This window comes from Bubalus kerabau, chromosome 11, assembly GCF_029407905.1.
Source record: "Bubalus kerabau isolate K-KA32 ecotype Philippines breed swamp buffalo chromosome 11, PCC_UOA_SB_1v2, whole genome shotgun sequence".
NCBI lineage: Eukaryota > Metazoa > Chordata > Mammalia > Artiodactyla > Bovidae > Bubalus > Bubalus kerabau.
This window is the reverse complement of record NC_073634.1, coordinates 72,450,493-72,474,737: the sequence shown is the minus strand read 5'-3', so window position 1 is coordinate 72,474,737 and position 24,245 is coordinate 72,450,493. Positions and strand designations below refer to the sequence as shown.

The 24,245-nt window shown below is 47.0% G+C and overlaps 1 protein-coding gene and 1 long non-coding RNA gene across 5 annotated transcripts in view; one reads left to right on the top strand and one right to left on the bottom strand.

Moving 5' to 3' along the window:
- LBH (LBH regulator of WNT signaling pathway) overlaps nucleotides 1-23,995 on the top strand; it is a 68,930-nt gene extending 44,935 nt beyond the window's left edge. For 2 of the 4 annotated variants that reach the window (XM_055540601.1, XM_055540602.1), the window contains 2 exons: nucleotides 188-290; nucleotides 21,377-23,995. In XM_055540601.1, coding sequence (XP_055396576.1) covers nucleotides 188-290; nucleotides 21,377-21,565 — 292 coding nt within the window. In that variant the 3' untranslated portion in view covers nucleotides 21,566-23,995. Of the gene's footprint in view, nucleotides 1-187; nucleotides 291-15,901; nucleotides 16,066-16,509; nucleotides 16,897-21,376 lie in introns of those variants that run through there. The other 2 variants (XM_055540600.1, XM_055540603.1) reach the window with 2 other exon arrangements.
- Nucleotides 21,773-24,245, bottom strand: part of LOC129623310 (uncharacterized) — an 81,755-nt gene continuing 79,282 nt past the window's right edge. The window contains exon 4 of the long non-coding RNA XR_008700480.1: nucleotides 21,773-21,917. This is a non-coding gene — a long non-coding RNA (uncharacterized LOC129623310). The remainder of the gene's footprint in view (nucleotides 21,918-24,245) is intronic.

Below are 24,245 nucleotides of genomic sequence, written 5' to 3'. Positions count from 1 at the left end.
TGAGAGCCCTGATGCTCTGGGCTTGTAAGGCACTTCCTCAGGGTATGAGCTTGTTTTTCTGCGAGTTCTGTTTTGAACACCTCTCATCCTCCTTCCAGACAGTTTCCTGATTTAACAGCAGAAGGCACGAGAGGAGGAATGTGAAAGTGTGTATGTTTGTTGACTTTTGTTCTGGGTTTCTTGGCAGCCCTGACTATCTGAGATCGGCCGAGATGACTGAAGTGATGATGAACACCCCATCCATGGAAGAAATTGGCCTCAACCCCCGAAAGGATGGCCTTTCCTACCAGGTGAGTTCAGTACAGGTTCCCTTCTGGCTTCTTAGAGCCTAGTGGCTTTTGCTGGGGCTGGTGGTAGACTTGGTTCTGTATCCCAGTGCTGTTTGTAAGATCTGTGTACCCTTGAGAAAGTTCCCGAATGCCAATAAGCCTCAATTTCTTCATCTGTAAAATGGGACAACAGTTGTTCTTACCTCATAGAATTGTGAAGATTCAACATGATGAAATAACATGGATAAGACAGTCACAGTACCTGGGACACAGTAAGCGTTCAGAAAGCATGAGCCAGTTCTTAATTAGTCATCCTGGCTGCTGTGAACTCTTCCCTTTATGGTGGGAAAGGGGGAGGTGATTTGTGCAGTCAGTTCAGACTAGAACTTCCCTCCCCAGGCAAGCCTTGGGCAGTAGTAACATTGCTGTGAGAGGCATCTTATGAAGAAGGGTGACCTGGTGGAGGAATTGCTGTGTCAAATGCTGCTCTCTTCCTCTGGTTGATGGTTGACCAACTGATTCCAACAGGGTTAGTGTTCAAACTACTTAGAGTTGAAGAGACCTTTCCCCAAAGGGTAGTTCTCTCAAGGATGTGATTGCCCAGATCTAGCACATAGATTATCCTGTGTGGTGGATCCAGAATATATAAGGAGCAAAAGAGTGGTCCGAGTAATGCCTTCAGATTCTCAGTCCCATGCTCTTTCTGGCCTACCATATGCTTTCCACTACGCCTGGCCCACTACAGAGACCTTCAGATACCGTCAGGGCTGCTGCTGCTGCCAAGTCGCTTTAGTCATGTCCGACTCTGTGCAACCCCACAGACGGCAGCCCACCAGGCTCCCCGTCCCTGGGATTCTCCAGGCAAGAACACTGGAGTGGGTTGCTATTGCCTTTTCCAATGTGTGAAAGAGAAGTCGCTCAGTCGTGTCTGACTCTTAGCGACCCCATGAAATGCAGCCTACCAGGCTCCTCCGTCCATGGGATTTTCCAGGCAAGAGTACTGGAGTGGGGAGCCGTTGCCTTCACTGTCAGGACAGTGAACTGTTTTCAGATTTCTGAGGAGAGTGCCTTGGTCATTACATATGAGGGAGGAAAGAGTCTGTTTTTAAGAGAAGATCTTGGAACTGTGTGGCGTGGCTGAACGGGGAAAATGAATGGGGTGCGGTGGGCTCATTCAGCAGATACTAACTGAACGCCGCTATGGGCCGTGCACTTTACAAACAGTGCTTGTTCAGTCTTGACCGTAGCTCTGAGGTGGGAATTATTGTTCTGTTTCACAGATGAGGAAACAGGCTCAGACTGAGTGGATGACTTGGGTCTCGAATTCCAAAGCCTTGCTCTTCTGGTGCGTCATGTGTCTGTGCCTTAGGGTTGGTTCTTGCCTAGAATTGAGACTTTGCTCTGGCTAGTCACTCCTTAGAACCATCCTAGGTTTGCTTTTGTGAAGAAAGAGAACACAGAAAGCTGGGTGGGTGTGATGGAGGGAGGGTGATCAAAGAGAGCTGAGATGAAAGCTGAGGTTGGCTAAGGTAATTTGGCAGGTGACAGCAAGAGTCTCCTCAGACACACTTGGGAGGTTCAAGGAGGCCCCCTTTGTTGTGTCGACATGGCCAAGCCTCTTCTGTTGGCTGGAAGGGGTTTGGGGTTGTGGGGGAAATACCCTTTCCTGGTTGGTTTTCTACTTTCTACCCTCAGAGTGGGTCTGAGAGAGACAACTGAAGGCCCCACAGCCGGTGGGAGGGCAGAAGTTTCCTGACCCACTGGCTGGGGTGTTTTTGGATACCAGTTTCCAAGTCACTGAATCAGATTGAATCTCTTTGTGGTTACAGGTGAGGGGTTTTTTTTTTGTTTGTTTGTTTCATTCTGGGTTTCAGATTTCCATCATAGAACCTTTCCAGACACAGTCGTCGGTATGTCTGATGTGTGCTTTCTATATTCTCCTTTTGAATACACCCCAGGATAAAGGGCCAGGTCCTACAGGGCCGTTTTCTTGACCTTCAGGTTACTCTGTTGAATCTGAGGGATAGAGTAGGTAATGACAGAGGAAGGTGCTGTGGTGCTGGGTGAGGACAGCTCAAGTGGGGCCGCTGTGGGCTGGAGAAAAATAAAATTGCCTCTGGGCTCCTGAGATAACTCGATGCTGCCTAAGCAAAGGGCCCTCAGATCTTCCCCTGTGGTGCTAGACTGAGGGCCCAGTTTTCACAGCCTCTCAGGAGATCTGTTCCTGCAACCTTGAAGCAGACTACTGCCCAGTTCCAAAATATCTTACCTTGAACTCCAGTGCAATCCTTCACAAGATTTCAGAAAGGTCTTCCTGGAGAAGAGACAGGGGAGCGGTGGTTATCTTCAACCAATCAGCATTTATTGGACACTTACTCTATGTAACATGCTATGCTGAGCATTGTGAGGAGGGTCCAGGGCTTATGGGGGAGACCAACATGCACATAACTGGAATACAGGCCATCTGGTGGAGTAACTGGAAAGTTATGGTCAATCTGGGGATGTGTGGCAGTGGGAAGGCTTGGGAGGAGAAAGTCAGACTGCGGCCTTGAAAGAAAATGAGGACTTTGAGAGGACACTTCCATCTCTAATTTTGTAGCACCTTTGGCTTGCCCCTGTTTGGGCCAAGCTCAGGGCTCTGCAGCAGGTTGGTCTGACAATTGTCATATAACTGGTATTCTCTGGGCCCACTCAAAGCCACTGCCATCCAATTAAACACATTCCCATCAGAGCTCTGGGGACTGGCCGGGGTCTGTCCAGTGTACATGCTCAGGCTGGACTTGGATCTGGGGGCAGCAGAGCTTTGAGCTCTGTTCTTGGCATTCTTCCTGAGGGTAATAATAGTACATGGCTTTTACTGCGACCTGCTTTTCCCAGGAACTAAAAGTGGGATGGAGACATCAATCCTGACTTAGCAGTTGAAACAGAATCTCAGACTTGTGGTTTGACCTTGAAATAAGGTCGTAAAATAAATAGGCACACTGGAATTTGTCAGCTGTTCCCCCACCTTCCAGACCTCCCCAGAACAAAGATTTGCTGATTTCTCTGCCCCAGATGTGGCATCTTTCTTCTCCAGTGCCTGTGGCATTTGAGCTTAAAAGATGCTGCCGTGGTCCTGCCTGACCTTCTCCCTGCTCAGGTCTCTAAGACCAGAGGATGCCTTATTCCCTCTTTGTGCCTATCAGCCATCACCCTTCCAGTAGCCCTCCCCAACCTGAGGTGCCTGCTGGCTTGGGGCCTTGACAAAGCAGGTGCTAAGTGAATGGTGGTAGTTTCAGTAGAATTGAGTCTCTTGATTCTAAAGCTGCTCACCTGCACTTTTGCTTTAGAATTTTTAAAGGGCCTCCTCAGCCTCAAATCTCTGTCTGCTCAGTCATGTCTGATGCTTTGCGACCCCATGGACTGTAGCCCACCAGGCTCCTCTGTCCATGTGGATTCTCCAGGCAAGAATACTGAAGTGGGTTGCTGTTTCCTCCTCCAGGGGACCTTCCCCGTCCAGGAATCAAACCCGCATCCCCTACACAGGCTCAGACAGATGTCTTTTTATCCCCTAAGAGATTTGGGGAAGCCCTATCTCTTGTGCTTGGGGACTCAGTGCTGTTTTATGAGCACGTATAAAAATTGACAGAGCCAGTACCCTGTTGTATCTTAACATTTACTTAGAGAGTCAATTCAATATGTGCAGGCCACATCTGCTGTCTCACGTGGCGTGAATTATGACACCCTCCCAGGTGGGTGAATGACAGTTAATAGAAAGTAGAGTACATTTTGGGCAGGGATGTAAGTGGTGGCCAGCACACAGGGGGCTGAGTGGGAGGGTCTCCAGAAGGAGGATGGGGATCTGTCCCTGCTGGGCTGCAGCTCCCTCCCCACACTGCATCTGTCAGCTTCTTATTCTCTGGCCCAATGGATAGATGGATAGGGATGTTTGCCTCATGCCTTTCTGCTTTCTCTAATTCAGGGAAGCAGGTCAGTGGCTGCCTTGCAGGCACCCCACAACCCCACTGATTGTGACATTTTGGAAGGCCTCTCTGACCCGGTCTTCTTCTGTGCTGTGCCTGAGTTGGTCTGGGCCCTGAATAGGGTCCTGGGCGTTCGCCTCTGGTCATGGATGTTGCTGCAACCCAAAGGCTGTGCATTTCGGCCTGGCCGCCCGGCTTCCCCAGCACAGCTTGCTGAGGCTTCTGCAGTTTTTAATCCCCCTTGCTGAGTTCTAGACAGAGATTTGGCTCTTCGGTCTTCATTTAAATCTGTCCCCTCTCAAGCAACTGGATCAAGATCTGATAACTTTTATCCTTCCTAGAGTGAAGTGAAGTCACTCAGTCGTGTCCAACTCTTTGTGACCCCATGGACTGTAGCCTACCAGGCTCCTCCCTCCATGGGATTCTCCAGGCAAGAGTACTGGAGTGGGTTGCCATTTCCTTCTCCAGGGGAATCTTCCTGACCCAGGGATCAAACCTGGGTCTCCCGCATTGCAGGCAGACACTTTAACCTCTGAGCCACCAGGGAAGCTCTGATCAGCACACCTTCCTTCCCTGGCCGCCTGTATTCCTCTTGCTGTTCTTGGTCTCATTCTCCTACCATTTGATGTCCACCCACCAGGCAGAGGAGCAGCGGACTCCCCTCCTTCTCAGGGAAGCCAGGGAGGATGCGCCGTGGACTAGAGCACTAATTCTGTATGCACCACAGTGCCTCGTGTTCTGGGCTTTCCCTTTGATCCTCAGCGCTGAGAGCTTTCCTGCATCTTCCCCTGCGTTTCCCGAGACAGGAGGGAGGGATGTCCTGGCTTTTGTAGGACAGGGAGGAGGGACAGTGATGGGTGACCTTTTCCTGCCACAGTCCTGTCATTTGCTTCTTGCAATCTGAGCCTCTCTTTCAGCTCTGCATTATGACAGGTCTGAAGCACCGGGCTGGCTGAGACCTGGCCCCTCCTGGGACAGACCTTCTCTGTCTCTTCCATCTCTAAGGCCAGCATTTTGCCAACTCCCTTTTCTCCCCATCCTCACTCTTCATCAGAAGCAGCAACTCCTATCTCAAAGAGCAGGCTCAGCTGAACCTCTACAATCAGACAGCAGCTCAGAAACGCTTGCTCTTCACTCACCTGTCTACTGAGCCTTTCTTGATGAGACCCCCGAGCCTGGCTCTCCTGTTCCCTCCTGTGTAAGTGCAGGTGTGGAAATCCGTGACGGGCTGGGGTTCCTGCATCTGTCTCTGCTCTCTTTCCCTCAAGCCGCTGCTCACAAAGCCACAGCAGGTGTGTAATCAGCCCCCTTTGTCTCCTCCTCCTGGCGCCCCTGTCTCATTGGTTAACCCCAACTGCAGTAACCCCGAGTGGTTCTCAGGAGTTGGGGAGCCCTGGCTGAGCAGGCACACAGAAGTCCCCTGGTCACCAGCAAATCATCTTTCACATCAGACTTAAAAAGCCTCAGTTGTCCCTGGAGGGACATAAAGCTAAAATTCCAAAGCACTTGGCAAGAGACGTCCAGCCATGAACATGACATATTCCTGGAATCCCAGCACGTTTTCTCTCTCCGATCCCTACCCCATCCACTCCACTCCCTGCTTGGTACAATTCATAAGAACATGAGGCAGAACAAGGCAGCTAGAGCCACAAGGTTCGGAAGCAGAGGGAGTCTATTTCCTTAAGCAGCACTGGGCCTGCGTCTGCACGTGCTGCCTCTTTCTGAGCCAGTGCCCAGGTCACGTCAGTGTTCAGGTCATGTCTACTTTGTGTGGGGGATCCAGCACCTTCCTTCCACGCCCGAGGCCTTGACACACACACGGCATTCACTGTTTTGTAATGCCCCTGGGTGAGAGCCTGCAGAGGGCTGGACTTATTCCCACGGGGGCTCCCCCCACAACGCACACACCGTGGTCACAACAGTGAGTCTGTAGCACCGCCAGGGAGAGAACAAGCTTGCTTCACTTCCCCAGCCAACGTGACACACACTGGAGCCATACAACCCGGCCTTCTCTCAAAGGGCCTGTGTTAGGCCTGAGGCCTCTCAAGCGGTGGTGTGTCCATCACTCTCCAGGCCCAGGGTCTGTGTCTTAGACGGCTCTTTGTTCCCACAGAGCCGGGCGCAGAGTCCGGCAAATCGTTGTTTACTGGATTCTGTGTGATTGATTGGCCCCTTCTTCTCTCCCTTTCCTGAGCTGAGAATTCTCTCTCCACCTTGGCCACCCCATGGCGTGGGTTCTCATAGGATCAGCATTTTTCTCTATGCTGACCTAGTCTCCCAGGTTGGATAGAGAGGACGATTGTACCATGAGGAAAAGGGATGAGTTTGGGTGGCAAATCTTGTGACTGGAGCCAAGAGCTATTCCTGGGTGTCTAGTGAATGTCCTAAAATGATCTCTCAGGCCCAAGTCCTGAAATAATCCTCTCAGGATGAAGACAGGCCTTCATTCACACGGGGATCAGAGCTTCCCGGGCTTCACTCCTTTGCAGTCTCATAGCCGTGGGGTCCCCTTGGCCATCACTCATCTTACCACCTGCCTTCCCTTGTCCCTGAGCCCAGCTCAGGAGGATCTTTATCAGTCAATCAAATCTGGTGTCTACTCCTCACTCCTTGACTGAAGGAGAGCCCTTTGTTGCACAGACCTATCTTAGAAAAAGAATTAAAATTTGCCAAAAGTTGCTCCAGACTGTTTTGACCTCAAGGAAAGTTTGGGAGCTCCCTCAGCCCCCTCTTGGCTAGAATTAATTGCCTTGCACTGTGAGAAGCTCCTTTTACATAAACTGTATAGAAGAAACACTCAAACATTTAGCTGAAGTGACACTGACTGTCTATAACTCAGCCAGGGATTGTATTGGAGCCAATAGGAAGGAAGGTTCCAGATCGCTCACCATCAGGAGAATTGCCCTGAGCAAGGAGAGCACTCACAAACCTCAGTCCAGTGTGTGTGGGGGAGGGGGGATGTCTCTAGGTCTGACTTTCTCCTAACTTGAACCTGAAGGTGGTTCCCAGGCAGAATTAGTTTGCCTTGAATTCATCTTCTGTCTTTACTTTGTAGAGCTTGAGACATCTCTGGATTTGAGAGGAATCCCTGATTTTCCCAAATTCCTAAACATTTCTCCAGACACAGCCCTATGTGTCAGCTCTAATTTTTCAGCAGGCGAGTGTGTGTGGGTAGCACCAGGCTTAGCCACTGATTCCCAGGGACTGAGCCTGAGATGCCTACACGAGTGCACGCGCATGCACACACACACATTCGCATCCACTTACATGAACTCTCACACACATGAGCACACTTACACACTCACTTATGACCAAAATGGCAGATGGCAGAATGTTAATAGCAGTTATTTTAGATCAGAATTCTGTAACTGTAGGAAAACTTTCTTTTCCTTCCCCCCTTTTTGAGTAATTTCACATTTTCACTGGTGAAGTATATATTTTATTATTCTTATGCTTACTTTTCAAATTTTTAAAGTAACACATGCCCATTGTGGAATTTTTATTCTCTTCTTTCAAGTTCTTTTTCCAAGTCACCATAATCTGACCATGCATACATTGCAACTGTTAGTATGTTAGCATCTTTTCCTTTCTTTTCCATGGCACTTGTATTTTTATGTGCTCAAGATACTGAATTGTGTTCTGCTTTTTCACTCAATGGTATGTAAGTCATCAGTATCACATTATCATAACTTATCTTAATGCCTCAGCCAGCATTTTAATAGCTATGATATTTTATCATAAAGTTAAAACAGTATTTCTTTTACCATTATCCAATTGTTTAGTTTTTTTAGATTGTATGCATTTTTATTTTATAAATAATATGATAATTTATATATAATTTTAGATATAAATCTATATTTGTAGTTTATATTATTTCTTAGAATAGGGTCTTAGAAGTAGAATTTCTGAGTCAAAAGGGGTAACAGTGTCTGTGTGTGTGTTATAATTTATGAAGGTGATACTAATTCCTTCTAGAAATGTAGAGAAATACAGAGAAGTACAAAGGAAATTTTCAATGCCCACATTCCTATCATTGAAACATTTTGGTATGTTTACTTCTAGTTTTATATTTATTTTTATTAAAAAATAAAATGGAGGAAATACTGTGTGTGCTAGAGTGACTCTAGTGAGTCCTTTTTCATTTTGTATGATATTGGGACTATGTTCCTGTCATTTGGTTTTCTTTGTAAAATGACATTTCATTGTGTTATGTACCACATATTACTGAATGTTTAGGTTGTGGCATATTTTGTTCTTACAGAGAGCACTGCTTTGAACATCATTTTACACAAATCTCTGCACAGGTCTGATTCGTTTCCAGAAATTCCTGGAAATAGAATTACGGAACCAAAGAGATTCAACACCATTAAGTTTCTTGATTATATATTACCTTAAAAACAGAAAACACTGGTCTATTAGTGAGGTACTTCAGAGGCTCCTTGACCTGCATATTTAAAGTTCCTAAGATGATGGCTTTTTCCTCCTTTTGGCTGTGTAGTAAACTTTTAATCCACAGTTGTGCCTTATTGTTCCATTAAAATTGTATTCTTCGATCCATCAATAAATACTTGTGGTTAAAACAAAAAAAAAAAAAAAAAAAAACAGAAAACAAATGAGCTTATCATAATATCCCAGCTCTCAGCATTGAAAGCTTTAGCAAATAGAATCTCTGGGGGTATTAACTCTCTACAGGTAGGATGATGGAGGGGCTTTGTGGAGAGAGTCAGAAAGGTGTTTGATTATTTTAAAGTGTTTGAGAGATGCTGTACATCTTCCTCTAGTTTATTAATTGCTTATTTTGAGCAGAGATGATAGCAGTGAATGATGTTTAGACACCATTTAGCCAGCATTCTAAAATAGCCAGCGACATTCTTGTCCTATAGTGGATATGTTGACAGGCTTTATGGTTTATGAATGTATGTGAGTTGGCGATTCCCCTATTCATCTCCTTTGTTAAGAACGTTGGAGCACTGTGTGACCTTGAGGAATATTGGGGAAGTTGCCTTGGCTTGGAGACCAACGAAGGTTGAACAGATCCACGTTTAGTCCCCTGAACCCTCTGGGTTTTCCTGGGGTTTCAGGTCTGGCTCATGGAATGGTCATGGTTTAGAAATATTGCTTCCCCTACTCTGCTCAACATTATGTGGCAGCCTGGATCGGAGAGGAGTCTGGGGGAGAATGGATACATGTATGTGTGTGGCTGAGTCCATTTGCTGCCTACTGAAACTGTCACAACATTGTTAATCAGCTATACTTCAATATAAAAGTCGAAAAAAGAAATATAGCTTCCCTGGAATCAAGGATACACTGGGCTCTTAGAAGTCGATCTGAACATAATAGAAGTCTTGGGCCAGTGTTCAAGGGCCTGCCATCCAACAACACTGCAAGACTCCTGGTTCTTTGCAACAGGTAAATAACCTAGGCCAACATTCCAGTAGGGCCCCCATATGCCTGGTGGTTTACAAAGTTAATGTGTATTATACAGACAAACTTTGAAAGTGTTAGTGTATTTTATGGTTGCCATCTATGATAAGTAATACTAGTTTCCCATTTATGTAATGATAGAACTTTTTTTTTTAATATGTTTTAGACAAGCGAGTGAAGAAAAAACTATAATTGAGCCACAGTGTGTGTGTGGACAGGAAAGAGTAGCAGCGGTGGGGCCTGACTTCCGTGGCGGGTGTCACTGTTGTCAGCATGAAGGAACTGTTTCCTCCAGAGCTGAAGATATACTCTTAGGTGGAAGCATTCTTAAAGATCAGTTAATACTAAATTATGGTTTCTGTGTATGTGTGTGTGTGTTTCCATTTGGCCCCTTGGATACAGCAGTTAAAGCCATATCAGAAATATTTTTGGCTGTTTTCCTTGGCACCCTAATATTGGAGGTTTTAATGCCAAATTACTTCTTAATAAATGTTCTGTGTATACACCACGTCTTGTTTCAGCAAAGTGTTAAAACCAGAGGACAGCTGGCCCTGGGGTTCACAGAAACTTTCCGAGGGATGTGACAGCAGAGAGCATTTGGGGAAAAATCAGTTTCCACATCTTTGGCTTCCCTCTGTTGCTCTCTAAAACTGTGTTTCCTAAAGACAGATCTCACCAGTTTTCTTTTCCTACCCTTCTGGTCAAGATTGCCCTCCATCCTCTTTGTAAGAGGACCTGCTTCTCACCAACTTGAATCTTTTAAGGTGCTTCCCCAGCATGTAGAAACTTTAGGGGCATCAAAATGGACCATTTAAAAATGTTACTGTCTAAAAAGCTTCATAAGTCCCATTTGTCTATAGGAAACCAATGAAAAATTGCCTTTGTCTTTAATAATTATTTGTGGTATGTTTATTGATCACTTATATACTATTAGCTGCAATAAGACAATCCAGAATTTCGTTTTTTTTAAACCTTAAGGTCACAGGACATAAAAACATTAAAAGTCACTTTATATGCAATAAAGACATATTATTCCTGAGAAGTGTGAAAAAATTAATGACTAAAAACTTTCAAACAGGAAAATATATTAAGATAAACTTCTATGGAGCAGTAGAGTGGACGTACATTTTCAAGTAGGGAAAGGAATATGATTTGACTTAAGAGCTTGTTCATGAGGTTTTTTTAAATAGGTGATGGTTGCTATCAAGTTGCTATGCTGTTTATAAGCCATTGAGTACACATTTAAAAGAGTAGCATAAAAGTTTTATTTTAAAATGGTGGTGTTTATAATATAGCAAAACTTTTAGGTGTCAGTTTTAAAAGGTGTGAAAGGAGACAATTTTTCAAAATTCTTTCAAAGTATAGACCATATTTGGAGATCGTGGATACAGATATTCTCCTTGGGATAAAACTGTGGTACTGTAGCATCTCTGATGGGGTGGGGGAGGCTGGACCACCTTTGAGACTTGGACCAGTCTCTGTCAGATGTGGGGATGCACTCAAATGCCAGTAGCATGACATTGGGTCACCTACGTGTTCTTTGGACACTGTTAGTGATAGGGAGCTCAGAACCTCTCAGCACAGCAGGGTTTTAGACTATGAATCTGGACAACTGGTTTCTAAGCTTGGCTTTGCTACTGTCTACATCATCTCAGGTGACTCCCAGCATCTCTTTGGGCCTTGCCTTCCCCATGTGTCATGGAAAGAGTTGATTCTATCATTTTTGATAAAATGTTATATAATGAGGTGAAGTCCTCCATCCTAATCTTAGTTGGCCCCTAGAGTTAAAAAAAAATCTTCTCTCTCTTAGAGTTCATGTCAGCCTTTCAATTATTTGAAGGTACCTTTTGTGTTCCCCTCAAGTCTTTTCCAGTTTTAAAACCTATTATCCTTCAACCTTGACTTATACAGTCATCTCTATGAAAGTATTTTTTTCTCTAGGCTATTGGCTTTCAAACTTTTTAATCCTAGTCTCTTTGACAGTCCTAAAAATTATCTAGGACCCCCAGAGATACATTTGTTTATGTGGGTTATATCTTTTGACATTAAGAGTGTTTAAAATTTTTTTATTATTTATTAACTCCTTTAAAATAACAATTAAAACCATTAATTAATATAACTAATGATTTTAATAAAAGTAAATATACTTTCTAAAACAAAGAAAAATGTTCACATTTTTTTGCAAATCTGTTTGATATATAGCTTAACAGAAAACAGCTAAAGCCTTCAATTTATTGTGATTTGATATGTGTTGATTGAAGTCAGTGAAAGAAATCTGGCCTTTGCAGATATGTACTTAGAAAAGGAAGAAATACTTTAATAGCCTTTTCATATATTTTGCTTTGATATTTTGGCAAAACTGAGTAAGTGGTAGTTTCTTGAAGGTTAGTGGTAATGTGGAATCTGAAACCTTATCAGTGAACTTTCTGTACTTTTACATAAAATTCATTAGCCTATCTTGCACCTTGAATGACTCTTTTACCCATGCTTGGTTTCACAACCTGATGTACTGATCATTTGGAAAATATAGGTTCACCAAGTTATGCAGATCTTCCAAATGTTAATATATTTTGTTATATAATATAAAAAAAAATCACATTAGTTAATATCTCCACTGGTCTCATCAGAAATTCTTCAAGTGATAGGAAACTGTCAAGCTTATGATGGCTGATACAAGTTTTCCAAAATTCTAATTTTTGCTTGAGACCTCAGCTTTTACCATTGGTAACAAACATCATCAGACATTTTCTTTGAAATACCAGTCTTATGTCTGCCAGATATCCAAGTCTGAATAACCATGGTTTGTTGGTCAATAATTCTTTCAACTGAAATGGTGTTTCATGGAAAAAAGTAGCTAGTTCAGCTTGCAACTCAATCCCATAAGTGTTTTTCTGCGAGACAACTGTTGTGCTCTGACACGCACCAGAAATATTGTATTCCAACTTTGCAATGGCACCCCACTCCGGTGCTCTTGCCTGGAGGGTCCCAGAGATGGAGGAGCCTGGTACGCTGTACTCCATGGAGTCGCTAAGAGTTGGACACAACTGAGTGACTTCACTTTCACTTTTCACGTTCATGCATTGGAGAAGGAAATGGCAACCCACTCCAATCTTCTTGCCTGGAGAATCCCAGGGACGGGGGAGCCTGGTGGGCTGCCGTCTATGGGGTCGCACGGAGTCGGATACAACTGAAGCGACTTTGCATAGTGTGTTAAAAAACATGTACTTAAAAAAATCAATATTTAATAAAAATTAATCTTTACTGCTTCATCATGGACATGGAGAATTTTGTTTTCATTGTGAGTGGGGGGCAGTGAAGATACATTGACCACCAGTTTGCTGCTACTGCCATCATTAATTCTTGCATCGTAATTAGTATTAGTCACTCAGTTGTGTCCAACTCTTTGCAACTCCGTGGACTTACAGCCTGCCATGCTCCTCTGCCCAAGGAATTCTACAGGCTTAGAATACTGGAGTGGATAGCCACTTCCTTCTCCAAGGGATCTTCCTGACCCAGGGATTGAACCCGGGTCTCTGCATTGCAGGCAGATTGTTTACCATTGGAGCCACCCGTACCAGCAATCTCACCCACTGTTGCTTTTCATACCATTAGTGCAGGTATCAACATGAGAAAAAAGGCAAATAACATCTTAGTATTATGAAGAAAGCATTTTAACTCCATGGACACTCTCTCCCTAAAAGGACCTGGGGAATTGAGCTTTGAGAACCACTGCTCTAGACTATGGCAACCCACTCCAGTGTTCTTGCCGGGACAATCCCAAAGACGGGGGAGCCTGGTAGGCTGCCGTCTATGGGGTCGCACAGAGTCGGACACGACTGAGGCGACTTAGCAGCAGCAGCAGCAGCAGCAGCTCTAGACTGAACAGAAATCAGAGGGCCGCAGCAGGGCATCCCAGTGCAGATGGTGTAGATGAGCTGCATGAGAGGAGCAGACCTCTAGGAACATAGCCCTGTTTCTTTCAATGTTTTTGCATCAACACTGTAGTTATGATCAACTAAAATCTCTAGATCTCTTTTATTGGACCTACTATCAAGCTTCCTGTTTGAGAGGGGGCAGAAAACTTTTAAAGACATACATTAGCTGATGACTTCACTTTGGGAAAAGGTGAGTGGGAAGTGATGGATGTCGTCCAAGTGGACACTTTTCACAGATGGTGGAAAGAGATGGATAGCCGTGGATTGGGGAATCCTCAGTCTAAGATGGGCAGTTGAAGCCAGAAAGCTGCCTTGAGTCCAGAGAAAAACCTGGGGGGATACTGAGTCCAGAGAGGGCACAGGGAAGGTGACGTTATAAGGAGAGAGTGTGAGTCCTGAAACAGGCTAGCCTCGTAGTGTGCTGCAAAGGTGGTGATGATGACTGAAGGCCAAGCAGAGGCCCTGGAGCTGGGCTGTAAGAAAGTCCTTGGAGACCTGAAAGTTGTTTCCATCCAGTGATGAGTTTGGAAGCCATGTAGTAGCAGAGCCCCAGACAAGAATGGGAAGGCTATGGGACCAGGCCAAATATTCAAGATTTTTGTCTCTAAAACAAAGACTGAGGAAATGGTTGGAGATAGCACCCCTGTCAGTCTGGGCTTTCTGAGAAAGGGGGTGTGTGGCTGTGGGACACTTGGGTAGCTAACAAATGGGAGAGACAGAGAGGCCATTCCCCAACTCTGAGATGACTGAGAAGCTTGACTTCTTTTCAAAGGGCAATAACGCTATACACCATAGGATGTAGGTATGTGAAATTATCCTATGCCAGATAGCTGCAGTGTTTTCTTACCACCCTGGGGAACTTTGAGAGACATTCTTTAATATTCCAAAAGTCCCATCAGCTCACTGGACCCAGAATTATCAGCAGCAATTAGTGCTAATTAATTGGAATTTGGAACTCTTGACTTGCAGGATGGGTGTGTGTTGGAGAGATGTTTATGAAAGATGGTGTTTATCCAGAGGATTTCCTTTTCTTTTAAGTTTCAAGGGTAGAGGCTTAAGCATCTTTAATCCAAAGGAAGGAGATCCAATAGTTGTTATGAAGCCCCAAATCTCTACTCAAGTCTCCTTTAGGATTAGAGACACCAGGGAAGGGTAGGAGAGGGTGAGGTGGATATTCCATAACCCCGTCCAGGGGAGATTCGAGCGAGGTGCGTCTCAAGGATGGAGAATGAGGTCACTAGCATCCCAGTGGAGATGGGAGATTGTTCTTCCTTGTTCCCTGCATCCATCAGTGGCCACTGTGCCCCTAAGCTCTAATTCTTTATGTTCTTAACCGGCCACATTTCACTTTGAAAAGTCAGTAAAATGCAAGTGATGATGAAGCAGGGTGTACTTTTTTTTTTTTAATTAGCTGCCTCTCATTCACTCAGCCTTTGGCAGAGCAGGATGCTGGTATAGATCTGCCCATTGTTATAAACCAGCCCCTCCTAGAGAGGAATAAACACACAAGGCCAATCCATTGTTGTTCTCCAGGAAAAATAAGAAACCTGGGCAGCAGGACCTGGGAGTAGGCTGGGGGAGGGAGGGAAGGATGCATAATCAGGAGACTTCTAGCTGCAGGGGCTTCCACTGAAAGGCCAGGATCTGGACCAGGCAGTGGCTTTCATTCCAGCTGGCCTAACTCATGCCCTGGGAAAAGACAGGCACTGGGGAGGAAGTGATGAAGTCACAACCATTTCTCCAAAGAACCTGGCCTAAAATTTGTGAGCACAAGCCCAGGAGTGCTGCTGATTTCCTTCTGTCCCAAGCCACAGCCACAGACTTTCCTCAATCTAAATGTTCCCTGGGGACCCCAGCTTTACCTAATAAGAACCATCATTAGGAATTTAAAATTTACAGAACATGTTCGCACATACCTGTATTTAGTTCTCTCCAAAGCCCTGTAAGATGGGAATGAGCATTAATCCCAATTTATAAATGAGGAAAGGAGAGGGGTGGGCCTCCACATCTTTGAGCCTATTGGGTACCATGCTGGCACTCAATCTGAAGCATCATGTAATCCTTCCAACAATACTGTAAGAGTGGGAACTCCTTCCTCATTTTACTTGGGAGGCAGCTGGGGCTAAGGGAAATTAAAATGACTTGACCTCAGTCATAAAGATAATAAGATTCAGGGACTAGGGAAAAGCCAGATCTTTCAGACTCCTGGTCTACCTGCAGGAGTGGAAATTTTCCATCGCAGGTTTGAGGTTGATTTTTTTCCCCCTCTTCAGGGAGGGAAGAGGCTCACTGTGTGGTTTTGGATGCTCAGGCAGATCCCTCTCGGGACCTTGGAGAGCCACCTGGTTATTCATCTCAGGCTCTATCCCACCTCCCGTCCTCCCCCTCCCACCCCAACATGCCTCTTCCTTCTATTCCTCTCCAGCAAAGAGGAACCGGGTGGCCAAGCTCCCTGGATCTCAGCTTGCAGAACTGGTAATTACCCCTTTGTGTCTAGTTAACCACCTTTCATCTCCTCTACTTGCTGGTGTCCACTTTCCCTTATTAGCATCTTTCAACTCTTTGCCAAGCCCTCCACCCTGTTTGTGGCCAGCTAGGGTTGTGGTTGTTTGTCGCGGTGATGGCTGAGGGATGAGTGTACATGGTGGGGTGGCGGAGGGGAGGGGGAGCGGCTCCAACCAGAATCACTCACATTTTCCATCCTCGGTGCCAGGCATCTCTCTCCTCTCCCACCCCAGAGGCAGCCAGGTTTAGGTCACCTGGCTTAGAGGCGACAGTTGATAGCTAGGCCCCCAAATTTCGGGCCTTTGGAGCTTGGGTATTACCTTTCAGTTCCCTTGCGTGGGTGAAATGGGAGCCGTCTGACTGGCAACTTTTATACTTTCGACAAAAGCCTGCTGACTAATTCCTCATCTCCAGGAGCTCACCTTCAACCCCAGATTTCCCTGCTCCGAGGCAGCCCGTGTTGGCCCATCAGCCAAACATCCTGAGCTTTCCTGGACAGTCCTACTTCCACTGTCCTCATATTTAACCATTTACTTGTGTAGCAATTTATATTTACTTGACTTTACATATTTCATATGTTTATATTAATAAAAATTAAAGGAAATTTTAAAAACTTAGCCTCAATTTAAGTGCCTAAGAGCCACACGTGGCTGGTGCCATTGGACAGTGCGAGTAAAAACATTTCCATTATTGTGGGAAACATATTCCAATATACTGTCCTATTGGGCAGCTCCGATATACACAGGCAGAAATTCCAGCATCCAAAGTACAGCTCGCAGATCGTTTGTTCCTTGAAGGTCCTAAAGCTTCTCTGACCTTTCGAGTGAACTCATTTGAGTTCCCAAAATGTCAGAGCCTGTTGGGATTGGAGACCACCCGGCAAAGGATGCCTTTGAAGAAATGTCCCTTATGAAATTCACCATTATCAAGTTCGGAATGCCTGCTGTTCCTCCACAGTGAGACAGGTGGGGCCTGGGATGTTCTTGGTGCATGTGATCGCCAAGACCTCATGTGCAAAGAAGGGAATTTGGTGTCTCTTAGTTTCATCCAAGTCACCGGCCTTGGCAGCCAAGGGGACAACTTGTTGTAGAGTGTAGTCTTGGTGGACCGAGCAAGGGGCAGGGCTCAGAGAATTCCAGCTGTGAGGGATGCGTCTTGACCTGTCCTGCCTGGGGGTGAGGGTGGGAAGTACCTCTCAGAGCCTCCCCATAGTCCTTTCCAGACTTCTTAGAGGGCACCTTTGCTGCAGAGAGAAGAGAAAAGGAGTTTCCCCCCTTCTCCAGTCCAGGGAGAAGGGGCGCTTTGGGGTAAGAGGTTTAGCCAGAAGCCTTTTCTTTCTGGAACAGGGGCAATTGGTTTATCCCTTGCCAGTTCCTGCAGGCAAACAGCATGCTGGCCTGGCCTGCCGCCCCAGCCCTACCTGTCATGTGCTTGGCAAGTCTGACTTGAGTCCTTTTTTCCACTGCCTTCCCCACCCCATCAAATTGCCGTTGCAACCTCTCATTTTTCTGCTGCCTAGATGATTAAAAAGCATGACTTAGTGGAAAAATCTTGACCTCCTTGGGGTCAGCCTCTTAGGCAGCTGTCAGAGATAAGATTGTACTGGCAAAATACTCAGCTATGCTTTGCAAGGCTTTCTGTCTGGATGTGAGGAAATGAGAAGCTGTTTGGTTCTGGGTGCGTCCTGTTTGTCTTTGGAGACAGCTACAATTTTCAGAGACATAAATTGGTATTATCTGATAATAAAATATGATCTCTGATGGGAAGGTTAGATTATTATAGTGATTTTTTTTTTTAAGTAATTAACAGGCTTTGTTTTTTTTTTTTTTTTTTTTTTTCCCATGGTGCCTGCTCTGAGCAATTCAGGGAGCAAAGTTCTCTGGCAACTAAGCAGTATCAGAAGTTCAATGCTCAGACTTCCCCCACGGACTTTAAAGACTTAATTGTGCAGCTCCTGGTATGAAATTGTTTGGAGTTATTTTAATTATTGTGTTAGTATTACTGCCTCTTGCTTGGAAGTTGAATACTTACCATAGTCCAAAGAGTACCAACTGTTCCAAAGAGGACATCGCAATTTGAATTTAACATATGTCCTCAAAGCATTTGATCATCTTTGTATTTGCCCAGGATTTGTATCCATCTAGTAAGACCAGAGGCCACTTCACTTCTTAAATGGAGAAACTCAGGCCCAGGTGGTTGAGAGGTCTTGGTTAGGTAGGGTTGGACAAGTGATGTCAAGGACATAGAACCTGGGGTCTGTGGCTTGACCCTTTGTGTTATCAAATGGGCGCCTCTTTTGAAGTCCTTTGGGTCTGAGTTTGGGTCCCCGTTCAGCCACTTCCTAACTCTGTGGCCTTGAGTGAGTCAGTTGCCCTCTGTGTGCTTCAGTTTTCTCATCTATAAATAGTGATCACACCACTGCATACTTCAGATGATTATTGTGATCTGCGATTCGGCTCAGCAAATGTGCCTGCCGTATCTTCCATCATCAGCAGCATCATCCTTATCTTCACATTTTCCCTACTTTTAATGAGAGACCCGCTTCCAGCTCAGAACAAAGTCACCTGCTCTCTACCACATGCCCTTTTCTTGTTGTCCTCCTCTTCCTTTTGCTAGCCTTGCTGCTGCGTGTCCCTTCAGCTTTTCCTCAGCATGGGCGACTGTAATGAGAAGCCGGTCACCACCTCTCTCAGCCGGGGAGTCGCAGCATAGGTACAGCCCCAGGCTTGAGGTCAGAGGGTAGAGGCAGAGGTCCAGGGCTGTCCTGGGCCTGGTGTCCATCCCCTCCTGATATTTCGCAGCTCTGTTCTTGAAGATGTAGAACAACTGTCCAGACTTGACAGTTCATCTTCTGGACCTGTCTGCCCAGATGGTCATCTTGGGGCCTGAACTGCCAGATGGGCCATTAAAGCCCAGGGTCTTAACCCACCATCCCTGCTCAGCGTTCCAGGAAATGGGCATGTTGGTTCAGTAGCATCCATTCATTGTTCAGAAGATGCAGGTGCTGAAAACAGCAGATCTGGTTTGAATCCTGGCTCTTCCTTGTAGCCCTCAGAGTCCCAGGGTCTCTCTGCTCCTGGTCGGGGGTGTGGTATGTGGTGTGGTGGCAGTTAGGCCTAAGGCAGGTGATATCTGAAAGAGCTTTGTAAACCGTAGCATACTTTCCACTTGTGGGGTTCCCCTCACTCAGGCCCAAGGCTTGTGCTTGGAAAGGCGTCTGGTTCCCCCTCGCAGGGAGGGGCTCCAGCTCCACATAAGAGAAGCCAGGAGGGCCCCGAGTAAGCCCCGTGACCTCCTCCCTGCTCGGCACTGGAGTCTAGTGCACAGCACAGTCCAGGGCCAGACCTGCAAGGCTGGCTGCCTCGGGAAGAGGAAGCCTGTGGTGGGGGTCATCTTTCCCCACGCCTCCCTTCACCACCACCCCTAGCCAAGCCCCTCCCTTCCTTGTTTTCCTCCTGGCTGCCATTAGGATACTTTTTATAAGCCTCGTTAAATCTTTAATGATGCTTGGTTGTGCAGCTGGCTTAAGACTTAATCCCCAGCAATAGGGCTTTATTGGATAAATGGTTAATAATCACTCGTCTGCAGGGATTGGGGAGGTTGTGTTGAGGCCCATGATTCCCAGAAGCCCCACTTGGCCCCTTGACATGGTCAGGGGACCACACTTCGTGGGGTCAGGTGCAGTAAGACTAGGCACCCTCATCACACCCCAGAAGTTGGGAAGGCCTGAGGTTCTAGGAGAGCCCTTTTAGTACCTCCAAGGCACAGGGAGCCCCCAGGTTCTCTTCAAATGTATCTCTACCCCCTCCTTGTTTCACTTTGCTTTCTTTTGCCATGAACAAGCTGTGTGACCCTAAGCAAGTCTCCTGACCCCTCTGGGCCTCAGTTTCTGTATCTATTAAAAGGACAGGTTGGGAAGAGATGACCTTATAGGTGCTGTGTGATTCTGTAAGCCCCAGCAGCCCAGACAGTCTTTTCTCTCCAGCTCTCTGGTGTGTCCCCGAGGGCTGTGTGTGGCAGGGGACCAGAAGCCCTTGGGATTAAGCACTTAAGCTGCTGGGCAAAGAATTGGGTCATCTGTAGTCACAGGGCAGCGTGCGCAAAGGGAAGCCACAGAGCCTGGATTTTATAGCCTAGTTTAGGGTTTCCCCTGGCTCTGGGCAAAACACACAGTAGGCTTAGAAAGGAACCTTGTGGACAGGACTTTGGAAAGAGAAGTAGACTCTTTCAGGTATAGAATTGTCAAGGTGGGTGTTGTTCAGTCGCTCAGCCTTGTCCGATTCTTTGGAACCCCATGGACTGCAGCATGCCAGGCTTCCCTGTCCTTCACTATCCCCTGGAGTTTGCTCAAACTCAAGTCCATTGAGTCAGTGATGCCATCCAACCATCTCATCCACTGTCACTCCCTCCTCCTCCTGCCCTCAATCTTTCCCAGCATCAGGGTCTTTTCCAATGAGTCAGTTCTTCACATCAGGTAGTCCAAAGTATTGGAGCTTCAGCTTCAGCATCAGTCCTTCCAATGAATATTCAGGGTTGATTTCCTTTAGGACGGACTGGTTTGATCTCCTTGCTGTCAAGGAGCCAGGGGTTGTTCACAAGTGGAAAAGGAGCCTGGGATTGTGTTCCCACGTGCCCATATCTGGGACCATGCATTCAACTCTGATTTGACTTCAACTTCACAGCTGTAGTGAGATTAGAACCCGTCTCCTTAAGGGGCAGGTGGTATTGGGCCATGGACTTGGGAGTCAAACAGACTTGGGTTTGAACCCCATTCTACCACTGCACATTTCTAGGCTGAATGGTTTGGGCACCCTCCTTCTCCAGGTATCTCCTGAGTGTCATTAGCAGCACCTTTGTTTCAACATGACTGTGTTGGGTGCAAATGACCTACATAAAATACCTGGTATCTGGCTCACATCAAGAGCTGATAATTATCCTGGGAGGAACTTGCTGTTGAGGCACCTGTTGTATGCATTGTACTTGTAGTTAAAATGCTTGCCACAATTGGAGATGTGACTTACTGTGGAGGACATGATCTCGAGTTCCTTTATCTGAAAACAAAACCAAAAAGGACAAACACCAATTTTGGTAGCACTGCCACGAAAGCCTTCAGCTTCAGGATTAGTCGGCTGAGGGCTGATTTCCTCTGTTGCCCTGGAGTTTGCTCCCTGGCCCCTGCCTGATGCTCCCCAGTGTTCCCAGGGCATAGCATGGTCCCTGGTGTACAGTGGGGGCTCAGTCCTGCACGTGAACGTGACTGGGTTCTCTGCTTTTATTTCAGATCTTCCCTGACCCGTCAGACTTTGACCGCTGCTGCAAACTGAAGGACCGTCTGCCGTCCATCGTGGTGGAGCCCACAGAGGGGGAGGTGGAGAGTGGGGAGCTCCGGTGGCCCCCCGAGGAGTTCTTGGTCCAGGAGGATGCGCAGGACAACTGTGAAGAGACAGCGAGTGAAAACAAGGAGCAGTAGAGTCCACGCCGGCTCCCTCGGGGTCACACCAGACAGCCTCTGTACCTGAACTGTGTTCTTTCCCGCTACCATGGAAGGAGAGCGTGTGTGAGCCACCGTAGTTCTGCACACGCCAGATGATGGCTTCCGTTCTGCACCTGCAAATCACTGAGTTGGTTTTCTTTTCTTTTCTTTTCCTTTTTTGAGATGTCGGGCAGCGGAGCCCTCTGCGACTACGTGCCAGGCCTTTGAGAAAGGAAGCTTCTTAGAGCAGGGGTGGGGTGCGGGGAGGTGGGCGTCTTGGAGATCATTATCTGAACTCAGGCGGGCTGGGGGCAGCCCTGGGACTCCAGTGGGCTCCGGGGGAGGACGTCTGGGGCAAGAAAAACAAACAGGAGATAAAAGAGAAAATACACATTTGAGAGAAAACATCGAGCAGAGAAGTGCGGCCAGGAAGGATGGACCCAGCAGCACACTGGCTACTGAGACACTGAGACACCACCCCACAAAGTCTTCATCTCTCTCTCTAGTTTTGCCCACTGCCCGCCTTTGTTTTTATTTTGGGTGTGTTGGTCTGTAATGGGAGGCAGGTGAAGGAGAGTCGTGGAGCCTGGCTTCCTGCAGAGCCAGCCGGAGGTGATGCTGGGAAAGAGAAAAGTCTCCTGGTTCCTTCTCCAGACCCTCCCCTCGGGCCCTGGCAGGTGCACCTGCCCGCTATGATCTGGAGGTTTTTTAAGAGGCTGCACTTTTGAGCGTTCCCCTGATTGATCCTCTTTGCCCCCCACCCTAGCCTCTTGGATATAGCGAGGGCCTTTCCCGCCCTTGTTGGAGGGCTGAGATAGATGCTTGGACACCGAGGTCCATCCCCCGCTGCTCTCCCCAGACTCGCTCTCCCTCTGGGTGGAGGCACAGCGTGGCGGGGCCTTCCCCCAGGCTGGCCCTTCCTCCTCCTGACCCCCACCCTCCCAGCCCCAGCACAGCCATTTGGGTGGCTGCTAGCCCTGCTGTGGGCTTGAGCCAGCCTGACCAGCCGCAGTACCCACTCCCACGTGGGATCTTGGCTTCTTTTTCCAGTGGGGGCTCAGTGGCCAGCAGAGGAGACTTTCTCTGTTTCTCATAGGGAAGTGAGCATTAAGGCAGGTCCTGAGAGCTGGCAGAACCTGGGAGTTGTGGATGGCGGTGACAGGCAGCCCGGGGATGGAATTTGAAACTCAAGGGTGTCATGAGATCCTGGGCTTCTGGATGCAGAAGGTGGGTGGCGTGGGGAGGGAGCTGCATCCCTTTCCTCTACGAGGCCTATAGTTGCAGAGAAAGCTAACCTGGACTTAGAGCTTCTTATCATAGTTAAGAACCATCTGGAGCTGCAGAGATTGCAGGACAAAACCCTTCACACATCTCTATCTCAGAGCAGGACTGTGCAGCCAAGAAGTGAGCTCAAGTCCCTCCCTGGGGCTGAACGCAGCCAATTGAGGCACCCACCTCGTCCCCTGAGGGCCCCAGGCCGTCCAGGCTGAGCCCTTTTGGTTGGGACATGCGTGTAGACTTGTACTTAATACCTCAAGGTTAGTGTGGCTCTGGGGAACGCTGGGGCGGGAGGACCAGTGTGGCTACTTGTATCAGCAGGACTTGGTTCTGGGCAGCCGATGCTCATCCCCTCGCCCCTCCGCCCCCACCCTCTGTGTTGTCTGTTCATGTTGCATACACCGATGGCAATAACTTCTTCCAGCTCCTCGGGCAAGTGGGAGAGGCCTGCAGCCAGCCCTGCGAGGGAGCATCTCTCTCTCTCTCTCTCTCTCTGTCTCTCCCTTCCTCTCGTTCTCCCTCTTCTCCCTCTCCTCCTGTTTCAGCCACAGGGAGCCTTTCCCCATTCCTCTCACCCCTCACAGCTGCAGTTCTCATCCCATGACTCCCTCCGTGGATGGGGTCTTGCCTTTGAAAATCCCGTGTTTCTGTGTCCCCGTCTCATGCTCCCCTGTATCATCTGTTCCAGTCTTGCCGTGTGATGGGAACGTGCTTGTAAACTGCATAACAAATCTGCTTTGTGTATATGTGTGTTTATGGGGGTGGTTTATTATTTTTTGCTGGTCGCTAGATCCCTTTGTATGACCACATGGAGTCTGAGCAGGCCAGGGGCTGACAGCTTAAGTCAGGACCCTCAGCGGTGAGCCTGCTGTGGGGACCCAGCTGTTCTTGAACAAGTGGCTGAGCTCCTGTCTGGCCTCCTCTTTTTTTTTTTTTAAAGTAACTTGTGTGTATTTCTAACTGATCCTATTGGGGAAAAAAAAAAAACCCAACCCTAGTATTTCAGTAAAAATGCCTGTTGTAAGATGAACCTCCTGTAACTTCTATCTGTTCTTTTTTGAGGCTCAGGGAGAAACTAGCATTTTTTTTTTTTTCAAACTACTTTTTGTCACTGTGACAGTTGTAAATAAAGTTTGAAAATGCTTTCCACTCTGGTCTGGTTTCTTTTTTTCTTGCTGCTCTGTTGGAAACGACAAAGCATAGGAGCTACTCTCGCAGGAGGCTGAGTTCAGCATAGCCGGCCTATGTGAGGGTCCTTATGTACCTTACCTGTTGGCCCTTCTGGGATGAACCCATCCATGGTTTTTTCAGCTGGTTGAATGAAAACAGCTTTTTTCTTCTACACTAGTGGTTCTAACTCTGGATGCACATCAGAGTCACCAGCAGAGCTCTAAAAAGT